The 12,005-nt window shown below is 35.0% G+C and overlaps 1 protein-coding gene across 2 annotated transcripts in view; it reads right to left on the reverse strand.

Annotated features, from left to right (window-relative positions):
* Positions 1–4,868: 4,868 nt before the first annotated feature.
* Positions 4,869–12,005, reverse strand: part of LOC126469953 (ribonucleoprotein PTB-binding 1-like) — a 367,627-nt gene continuing 360,490 nt past the window's right edge. The window contains exon 7 of one of the 2 annotated variants that reach the window (XM_050097363.1): positions 4,869–7,268. In XM_050097363.1, coding sequence (XP_049953320.1) covers positions 6,264–7,268 — 1,005 coding nt within the window. In that variant the 3' untranslated portion in view covers positions 4,869–6,263. Of the gene's footprint in view, positions 7,272–12,005 lie in introns of both variants that reach the window. The other variant, XM_050097362.1, reaches the window with a different exon arrangement.

Genomic DNA, 12,005 nt, shown 5'->3' on the forward strand with positions numbered 1-12,005 from the left:
ACTTTCTTCAGAGTCTTCAGACATGAGAAAATGCATTTGTACACAATGTTTTTCAAATCATTCTGGGGACATGGAAAATTTATGCAAATATACTATCAATTGGAAATATAAGTAAAATTTAGTTCTTTTCACTTTCTTCTCGCGCATATGCAAAGCAACTGGTGACAAAGTTCTTGACATACTGTTTTCACCATTTCTTTTTGTCTGTTATCCTTCAATGTGAAAAAAAATAAACAAACAAATGAAACGTTGAAGGAGCAGTTACCATGTCTATGCAACATTATTTTATGTCAAAAGAGTTACGAGCCAAATCACAAATTTGGAAACAGTAAGTAGATGTAGCTTTGCTAAACTAACCTCCTGAGCATGTGAATAACATCAGTATTTCATCTTGAAGGGAATGTGCAGAATATGATGCTGTTGCAGAAAATAATGTTAAAGAGTAGAACAGAGAACTCTGTAATGGACACCAAAAGATCCTGAGGGGGTTCCCAGCAGAGGGGTCAAAATGTTGAACATTTTAGGAGAAACATGACACGGCCTAACAACCCAGAAGATTTTAACTTCAGTAGATAAATAATGTTATTTTGCGATATGAATGTTTTAGCCACATTTTTACTGAATGTGGAGTAACAGGACTGGTATACACAAACTGTCATGACCTTCGCATAAATGTCTCAGCAAATAACTAGCAGTGACACAGTGGGTGTTGAATTGCTAACTTAGTTTGACATGAAAAAAGAAAGGGATGAACAAACACATTACTTCTGCAGACACAGATTAATTCATTTAGAAAAAAATTTAGAAGAAACTGATTTACAAAGGCATGAGGTCAGAAAATTATTGAATGCCACATAATAATAAATACATTACATTTAGTATGGAGCTATTTCATTCAGTGCAACAACACAATGGCTGGAGGAAAATGAAAAATAAAATTTGTGGGAAGAGGAGAGGGAATGCCATCTTGCAGACAAATTAATGTCTTGCAGTGTGAGTGCTACTGTTGAAAGATATTGCACCACACAAACACAGGAAAGAGGAAAACAGAAGGAACAGATGACTGCCGATAAAAGAAGAGAAAAAAAGAACACTGCTACGAAAGATTCATCTGGGCCAAGAAGAAATGGGGAAACTGATGATCATTATCAGTATAGATTTCAAGGGCATGGCAAAATGGACTATTGCTGTAGTGTGTTCAAAATTACTTTAGGATTGACAACTATGACAGAAGTAGTAGGGGCGAGCCCATGTGGGTGGCATAGACTTTAAGTTAACAAACTTTCACCCCACCACCACAACACTCCCTGCTTGCACCGTGTTTGAGTTTCAGGTAGCTTGCTGTCCTGTATGATCAAACCACCCTGTGATTTTGTTTGTTGTTGTTTTTACTGTTGCAGGAGTTATTTTATTCCTTGTCACCATTATTTGTTGTGCAATACTGAACATCGTCAGTAGCAGTTTGTTGAAAGTTACAAGTGGAAATGTTCCACACCATTCTCTTGGCCAGGGGACTGCAAAACACCAATTGAGATAAATAGATTGCATGTTACGTGCCTACTTTGAAACTGGAAAACTTTATGGCAGCCCAATGCTCTCCATTAAAAACATAATCGATAGAACTGCTGCAGCTCTGAACGTAAACAAAAATACAATTGTGCAGATTGGCACAGAAATGTTTGAGAAATAAAATGAAGCTGGAATAATGCTGAAGCCTGAAACTCTTGGGGAAAAAACATGTTATGGATAAGTGGATTACCAATATAGATTCATTTCCTGAGGCTGTGATTCACTGTCATGTTCATGATTATTACTGCAGAAAGTAAAATACATCATCAGCATATTAATGGTCAACATTAAGGAATCTTGTCTTTTCCAAATTAGTTGCACACAGCTTTTTTCATTTAATTAAATAACAGTGACAGTCACAGTGTCTTAGCAATGAGCATGATGCCAGTCGAGCTTTTGCATTATCATCACAGAAATGAAGTATAGGAAGATTCAGCTGCATCTTTGAAGTGCACAATCTCCAATGATAAACAACTACATAACAGACTTAACATTTTTGTAAGCTTTGACATTTTAATAAGAAGGCCACATCAATAACCAACTCCAGATGAAGTTCATCACAGGAATTCATACTATGTCACACAAAATAGATATTATTGTTTACAATATAATTTCCGCAATACTGAAGTAATGTTTATGTATCACTCCCAATACTGGCTGGACTATTTAAGGTACATTCTATTAGTGTGAAAAATATACATAAATCTTAAATTTGCTATGTTACAAATAAGTAGGTGGATCAGAAAACTCAATAACAGGTTAATTACAAGCCTAGTGTTCAGTTTCTTGAAACAAAACTATAAGGGCAACCACTTAGTACTTTTCATGCAAGCAGACCATTTTCTGTCATATTTAACTGACATTACTTCATGTTGCAAAACTCTGACAGAGCTCCTGGTTTGAGTATATGAAAATGTGATGTATTAATAAGTTTTCATTTCCTTAAGGTGTTCACCCAATTCCAATTACAAAAAAGTTTCCTGAAGGTTGAAAATTCGGTAATGTTGTCAGAAAATGTGTGTTCGTGAATTGTGTGTACTTAAGCTTAATAATTTGTTGTTGCATATAAAAGTAAAACTAACGTATAGTGCAGTTCTTCCAGATCAGACTGATCAAAGTTACATATTTACACAGTGAGTAGTTTACAAGTCTGAGCAAGATGAATGTAGTATCAGATTATGTGTGTGCTCCATGCGGGACAGGGCAACTCTTGCCCACGCCTCCTCATGCTCCTGCCAAACTGTCAATCCTGAAGTCATTTTGAACAGATTGTAGAAATAGTGAAAGAGCATCAAGATGCTGTATGTTGTGCCTTTATCATTCCCTGCCATTCCTTCATTATTATATCATCTTACATCTATTACAAAACTTCCCCATATTTCCTTCTCCTTTGATATGCTTTTTGTCTGACCTCTGTTAAGTTTGTGTTACAGTGACACATTGTACATTATGACTGTACTTTTAGGTACAGATGTGATAAAATTGTGCATTCTATTCCAAACAGATGACAGAATTACAAAATTGAAATCACTTCAAGGAGATTTAAGATCAGTTCTGTGTATCCTCCCACTGTCGACAGACCAATTTATAAGCTGTGTTTTACACTTGCGTATTACTTAAGAAGACAAGTAAAAGTAGAAAGTATATATAAAAGAATGCACCATTCATTATATTCCTCTCTTTTTTTTCCCCCAGAAAACTGAAAATACTCTTTATGTAAGTTTTATTGGCACATAGTTTATTACCTACCAAAAAGAAAATCCAAAACCCGTTTGTGCAATCAGTACCACCACAATTAATCTTGTACATGATTTATAACATTTTTTGTAATAACAGTTATTACCCCTCAACTTATTTGCCAAATGTCACTGATTACGCAAACTGTCAGTGTAAAAGATTTTTTATACTAACTCAAATCCTCCCTGCAACAAAAGTAGATACCGATTTCTAAGGAATTTATCACCATGAACTACATGCACAGTTCCTGTATGTGCCTGCCCTAGTACGAGCATGTGGCAGTCCAATAAATGCTTAAAAATAATCGGTTACAACTAGGAGGAGGTAAGGAAAGAGGGGAGGTTTTGTTTTCGTTTCTTTTTTTTTTAATACCATCTATACTAAGTGACTGCTTGAACCTGGATACCTGAGCTGAAATTTACATGCTGCCATTACTGGGCATGGTTAAATGGAATTAACTGAATCACATGTTAAAAATATTCAGAATCATTCCACTTAGAAAAACGGATTTCCTTACATATGGAACGAAATGTATGGGAACTAAGCGGTATTAATAATTTGCAAACTGATGGATATGGTTTCAGTTGAATAAGTGCTGTACACTTGAGGAAATTACTATATAAAGACATGTTACTGCAAGTACTTTTATTGAGATTCAGCACATTGCTAAATGACAGATATAATAAGAATGAGAAAAACAATAAATAATTGAGCTACATCATTTTCTAAAATATTAAGCACTAATGTGTTACACAGATAATGCTGGATACAGCAAAAACACATTGAATATCACCACACTTATTTGCTCATAACAAAGAATCAAAATATTTCCTTTTTAAAGGAAATTTATAAATCTCATACAGAAAATTGCAGAAACCCCTTATTAACTGAGATTTCCTTGAAAGTTCAGGATAAATCATATCAAAAAGTCACATACAAGTACTTTTACATAATGACAAATCTCTGAAAATGCCATGTAACAGTCTTAAGTGGGAAAACAAATGCAATAAGAAATATGAGGAAACAGATGCATTCAGAATATTATTTTCCTGATGAGTGTGTTCCCTTCACTTAAAAATTAATCTGTAATGGAACAGTATTAGTAGAAAGTCAAGTGACTGTGGTACATTTCAGTCTCTAATTATGTTTGCCAATTTAAAAAAAGGGTTTACAATTTATTTCAATAATTTGCCATTCTCTTGTCTGTAAATTTAAAAAGGGTAAAAATAAGTTTTAAATGGCTGATAATATTCGTCTGTGGTCTCCAAATTTTTAAGTTGGAGATCTCTGTGTAAACCTTGTTTACCCATCTTTTTCAGTTTCTTTATTTCACACAAACTATTTTGGAAAATTATTCAACAAGGTCCAAAATACATTAAATTCCATTAATAGAAAACAACCTTTTCAAAATATATTATCAGTCTTGAAGAATGGTCAACAGCTCAAATGAGCTTATCTTTGTACGTGCAATGAAAATAGTTCAGCAAATGCCTTTGGCTTTAATGACTTCTCTGTGTCAGAGATACGAAGGATTTCTCAGTTAATAAGGTTTCCTGTTTCATTGTGTGTGTGTGTGTGTGTGTGTGTGTGTGTGTGTGTGTGTGTGTATTTTATGTATATATTTACACTCTATTTGCTTTCCACACAAAAATACTTCACACATCATAGTTCATAAGAATCTGAACAAAAATTTATTTAAAAAGAAGGAACAAAATAAGAAAGAAAGAAATTTTTACTGAAATAGATGCATCATAAGTTGGCTTATTTAAACAGTTAAATAGGATATTCATAAATTACTGACTGTGCATAAACTGTCATTACACATAAATATTAACATTAAACATTGTACACAACAGTCTCAAAATACTTTGATATTACGGATAAAATATTCTTTTTATATGCATCAAGCTGAATATTAAAAGACATACAAATTGTTCTTTTAATGGAAAACCATTTATTACGGTTTTTTATTTTGCCGAGAATATACGAAAAAATATAACTGCACAATAGCACATGAACAACAAATTCTAAAAGCTTCCATTCCATTAATGGTTTTCATTCTGGTTAATAAAATAAATGCTCTTCTTCAGCAATAAATTCTTTTGAAATTTCTACAAAAATAGGTTTGTATGATGATCTGTAGGAAAGCCAACAGCCTTCATGGCTTATAATGTAGTATTTTTATACAAAATCAACGATCAGTGTATTGAAAACATTATCAAAACTAAAAATTTACACTTAAAGCAAGCACATACAGCTATGCATTACCTAGCAGCTATGTATGTCTGATTACACACCCACCATACACATATTTTAAAATAAGAGGAGATAATATAAAATTTGTAACTAAAACTAGCTCATAGGTATTACAGGCACCATTATATTGAGGTAAAATGAAGATATTTACAACCAAAAACCAGAGCGTACTTTTCACAAGCATACTCTTACACAATTGCAGACAGAAGTATAGACAGGGAGAGAAGTGTCCACAGTGCATAACTGCTTTACTTTGTAGGAGAAGCAGGAGAATTATTATGAAATGAAGAATATGAACAGAAGAAGATGTGACAGTCAAACAAGAAGATTAAAGACTAATAAAGTCCTTTAGTGCACATACTTCTTCAAGAGATGTAATCTAAAAAATTACAAACTCTTTGCAAAAAAATATTAATTTCATACTATCATTCGTTACACAACTTGCAACATAAATGATATTCACATCCACATTAAAATAAATAAACAATTACTAATTGCATCACAAATGAAAGGCACTTTTAAGCTGCTTATTATTTGGGAGATAAGAAATCCAATCCTGTAGCAATGGAATGAACTCGGTGCTCATCTGGGGATGTGCCAATCCCCATTGCAGATTCATAGGCTAAACCGTGGAAATGAAAAAGACAGATCTCAACCTCAAGTTGTAGATCTTACATGTATTTCAGTAATAAAAATACATTTTAATTCTTCTTCTTTCTCTTAAAGTAAGAGTCAGCATAATGACCACCCAAACCTTGAGAATGCTGACCAATGTAGTTACCCTCTGGACTTGGTTCTGGGGATGGCAAGAGCCTATTGTATTTTCTTTTCTGTCCAACAGGTGTTGAAATCCCAGACGGAGGTGATGCTATCACTACTGGACTTCCTGGGTGAGACCACAGTCCTGGCACAAAACCTGAAGCTGGGAAACTTCCAAATTGAGGGGCCGGTGCTGGAACAGCTGCAGCAGGGGCTAGGAATGTTCCTGGACCCCAACCATTCTGATATGGTGATTGCCTTAATTGATTAGGTTTTACTTCCAAGAAACCTACGGGTTTTGGAGCAGGAACTGAAACAGGGCTACCTATTATAGGCTGGCCAGGGCCAACAGGAGTACTTATTATAGATGGCCGTACACTTGGGATTGGACTGCTCAGTAATGTGCGCCCAGTCTGTGCAGAAGATACACTCATTGTTGGTGTAGGATGACTAGTAGGAACAGGGGCTACAGATATAGCCCAGCTTGGATCCTGTGCTAAATGGTTTTGAATATTTGGTACTCCCACAAATGGGAAAGGTCCTGGTGGAGGAACAACTGGAATCCCTGTTGTTCCATTACCTGTTTGTACTGCATTGGTCAGTGTTCCCAGAAGCTGATTGAGATTTTGTGCATTGCTTAATATTGTGTTAATGGTTTGCTGTAAATCACCCGGTACAGCTTCGGTAAAGCCTATCATGCTACCATTTTGCTTCATTGGTAGTTTCCCTGGTGTAACAAATTGAGTTTTCTCTGTATGCAAAGGAGCTTTCATTTCATAAATGCCTGTAGGATCCACTAACCCAACAGCAGGTTGTGGTTGTGCCTGTAATTGCCCTAAAAGACCATTCCATATGCTCATTTGGTCCATATCTTCTAAGACTTGGTGTGGAGCTACCTCTGCTGGTGGTGGGCTCATTCCACTTGATGGATTGGGAAGAAGAGGTAACTGCTGGTAAGTAAAAACAATTAATTAAAAAACAAATATTCACTGAAGACAAACTGTGGCAAGATAAATGAGCACACCCACTGAGTGGCACCACATTAAGAAGACAAAACACACACATACATACAGTAAAGGAAGTGTGGCAGAAAATCTGCTAAGGCACGAGATTCAAAGTATGTCTAATTTACAGTTATACAGTGAAATACAAGAGAAATATCTTCTATAATGATCATTTTGCTCACAGGTACAGCAGAAGAAGAGAAGGCACATTCTAGAATGTAGTATTACTGGTTTCTGAGCATTAATGGTAAGAAAACTCCCACTGTGTGTTTTGTCTTCTTTGACACATGCTGTTATATCTTACCGCAATGAATACTACAAAATTACTTAATCAATACCATAGTAGTATGAAATTAAATGTGAGATATTAATGGCAGTACAAAGTGAATGTATGATGTGAAACTTATGTATTTATTAAGTTAATTTAGTCACCACTATTCTAAAGAAAAAAATACCAATGCTAAAACAGGAAGAGAGGAAGACATAATTATAATTATGTACTAATAATGTTGTACACTGAGGATAGATGTTGTGAGAATAACAAAACTATGTCGTGTGTCGATAAAATATTTAACTTTTTACAATGGAAACAATTTAATTATATCACATGGGTGAACACTAACCATTAACTGGAATATAAGTCAGCCCATATATTCCTAGGCTTTGATACCATTTGATCCCAGATCACAGTATTTATAAAAATAAATACAGTATAACCTCACTTTTACACTCCCAGAAGTAAAATCTTCCCACTGCTTAAATTTTTTATTGCACCCATCAACAATATTAATTTTCACATGTGTTTAGTTAAAATATTTATAATATTCCCATGGTATGCACTTTATGAAACAATGTTCATGGAGAGAAAATGAATACAACATAAAAGTATGGTAGCATGGTGTTGGCCTTAAGTAGTGTTTGCAAATGTCGTATGGTTAACTTTCTGGAGCTGTACATGCCCTACGCAGTAAATCTAAATCAAAAAAAGTCAGAATAATTCATGGCAGTATTAATTTGTCTCCTGCTGTTGCCAAGCTCTACTCAAATTGGTGGTGGTTAAGAGTAACTGTTTCAATGTAAGTCAGAAGAATGTGTGACTTAAGATGAACATTCATTTGTCTCTTGTCACTAGCAGCCTTAGCTTTCTATAGTGTGTGCTGTATGAATAACAGTATGCTGATATTATTCTGGCTATATTGTTACAATTATTTTCACTCTGTGAATATGATCATACTAGAGATAATCCACTTACTAGTATTCATAACTAATAATATAGTTTTGTTTATGGTCTGTACACAGATGATAGTTGCCATCTGTTAGGTAAGGTTGACAATGTTGGCTGCATTGACAGAGCTGTCACTTCAGACTGAGGTGAGTCAGTTTTAATTGGCAAAGCTACTTCTGTCAGTCAGTGTGCCAACAGTTAACTGTGTGTATCATGTAACATTGTTCATAGCCTTGTTTAAGTTGTCGAAGTGTTATGTTGTTAAGTGTTTCTTTAAAGTGGAAGCTTAGAGTTTTCTGGCACAGTTGTAAGATGGAAAATACTATGAAAAGAAACAGTGAAACACTTTCAATGGGAGAGAAAGTAAAAATTCTGGAAAAGTTGAAGTTCATATCATAGAACAGGCATTGAATTACCATGGAGTATAGGGATACCAGCGTCTATGCTGAACACCATAATCAAAAACAAAAGACTATTTTGGAAAGTGCAAGTAACACTGGGCCAAATTCAGAAATGATGAAATGTCAGTTGCTCTAAATATACGGATCTGGAAGAAATTACAAAGAAATGGTTTCAGATAGAAAGTGCTTCCAGTATCCCCACAAATGGTGTGATACTGCATGTAAAGCTGGTGAAGGTGGCCAACATGCTTTTCATTGAAGTCTAATTCACATCTAACAGGGGAATCAGTAGGTTCAAGAACTGGCATACCATGATGTAAAAAACTATACATGACAAAGGAAACAATGCAAACATAAAAACCATTAGAAAATGGCAAAGTGTTACATTACAAGAACAACTTGTGAAGCAGTAGAGCATAAAGGAGATCTCCACCCTAGATGAAATTTGCCTTTAAAAGAGTAACTGCCCTGATGGGTAACACAGTAATGCAAGACACAGATGCTGATGGCTCAGAAAAAAAATGAAATTGTTTGTGTTTGGCATATAAACAAAACACACTGCTTCAAACACGTAAAAACATTGCCCATTAACTATGGTGCAAATATCAAAATGTGATTTAACACTGGAACTATTCAAGAAGCAATTGAATAGCCTCAATAAAGGAATGGAAACCTATTACAGGAAAATTCTTCTGTTTATGGATATTTGCCCCGCACATCCAGTAAGTATAAATTCATGCAATATGCAGTTGAAGTTCCTACTACCAAACTGCACAAACAAATTGTAGCCCTTGGCTTTGGGCATTATCCATGCCCTCAAATCTTATTACAGGAAAGTCATTGTGCAGAAGGTAGTTAATTAAGTTTGATGGAAGTTGAGAAAGAACCAACCCCCTTTAAAGCGTCAGTTTTATATGTTTTGCACTGTATTGCCAAGGGCTAGACAGAGGTTAAGGAGTCCACCACTGCTTTCAAAAGCAGGTTTCATTCAAGCAGACAAAGGAAATGGATCTGACATACCATATCTGAGTAATAATGATGACAATGAAATTCTGCTGCTTCATTGTGAGGAATGCTGCAGCTGGAGCATCCCATGCAAGTTTTCCTACATGCTGAAAACAATGTTGTCAGTGTTGAAAGCATATCTTTGGAAGATCTAATTGATTTTCATATACATGAAAACAATTATAACGCAGGAAGTGATAGTGGTGGTGGTCCTTCTGTTGTAGACATTATTTAAGACATTTATGTAAGAACCTCACTCAAATTCTTGAAAACATATCCACCCCCTGAGACAGATCTGTAGTGTAATCTGACATCTACGTTAAGTTTGAAAGTTAAAATTTGTTTGAGAGTTGAAAAAACAACTAATGGAATGTGAAAGGTTGTGAAGACAAATTAATCTTTAGTGTAGCCCAATCCATATGTTCACAAACAATGTTTAATGTAATTTGCAATATTTCATGCACTTTTCACTGTAAAATGTAGAACAGCTACAGGAGTACAGGGTTCTAAGTTCAGCATTTTAAGTTCAGCCATCATGTTACTTTTCCAACACTTCATCAGGACAAACTTTACTAAAAATAGTGCATTTGGAGTGATCTTGAATGCAGTGGAACAATTGCACATCTTCATGGCATGCAAGTGTAAACACAAGAACCACCAGATATGGCATCTTAGTTTTCAGACACTTAAATCAACCTGGCAGTGGCTTGGTATGCTACTGTCTGGCTCTCCCCAAAACATATCACTTTTGTGTGATCTTTTGGCTCTGGTGTTGGAGTTGGGAAATGTCCTGTCGGTGGTTAAACGTAGCACCAGATTCAGAAAAACCTTTATTAAATAAGACATGTCTGCAATGAGTATTTTGATTTATATTATGTACATGCATCATACATAAATTGTGCATGGTTGGGGGGAGAGGGGGCACTTCTGTGTGTAATTTTGCCTCTTAAAAAGTAAATTCCCACATTTTACATTTTCTCACTTTTACAGATTTTTTTAAGTGCCTGTAAAAGTGGAGTGTCACTGCATTTACAATATTTTTTTAAAACTTCAAGTTAACAACTCCGACTGTTGCCAGTATATGCTACCATAGTACAGTATTTGAGCCCATCTTGAATTTATAAAAAGAATACAACATAATTATAGCTCATTTTCATATGTTTGTTCATGCAGAAGCTTCCTTTAGATGAAGCACTGCTTTAAAGTGTCTCTAATATTAAGTTGAAATTTGTTTGGTGCCTTTCATTCATAGTATTCAACATACTGTTCTTTTCTATGTAGACAAACACACTTATTGTTACTGGTATCAGGTTTCCAAACATAAATTTAATATCTTGGGAAATATGCAATAAATCATATTCTTGCACGAGACTTGAATTATATTTACTTCATGATATTTTCAGTACGATTATACAGAATATTTGTTTTAAAGGATATTGCATCTTAAACAGCCACTTATTTAATATGTAATAGCATTCTTCTCTTATGAAGCTGAAGTATTTTCATATGAGAAAGACCACCATCGTCATCATCATCGTCCTCAATTGTTTGCTTTCAAACTGAATGTATCTTCATCTCTTGCATCTTGCAACATATGGGTTTTCAACACTGACCAATTATACTGTGAGCCCTCACTGTTAAGTTTCATGCTATGCAAGACTCTCCCCCTCCCATATTTTCTCAATAATCTCCATTTTTATTCATCTTCAATAATAGTTCTGTTCTGGGTGTTCAAAAGCTGCTTTTTTGTGTCTTGTTTTTGCCATCAATCCTATTACATTCACACATAAAGCCTATTAAGAAGTTTGCAGTAATGGCCCCAAGCAGCCATGTTATGATCTGCTTATATGTATGTTTAGACCTGTCCAAACATACATTTCAGTTAAATAGTAGAACTTCTAACATCAGTTCTGACATAGCTGTATGTCAGTATAGTTACTGATCAATCATCAGTAATAACTGTTTCAGTGGAGGCAAAAACTGGTGACGAATTTTGTACTGCAGTTTCCTTCATCTGCTGAGTGGACCAGTGGTTTGAAGAAATTCCCC

Source organism: Schistocerca serialis, chromosome 3 (genome assembly GCF_023864345.2).
Source record: "Schistocerca serialis cubense isolate TAMUIC-IGC-003099 chromosome 3, iqSchSeri2.2, whole genome shotgun sequence".
NCBI classification, from domain to species: Eukaryota; Metazoa; Arthropoda; class Insecta; order Orthoptera; family Acrididae; genus Schistocerca; species Schistocerca serialis.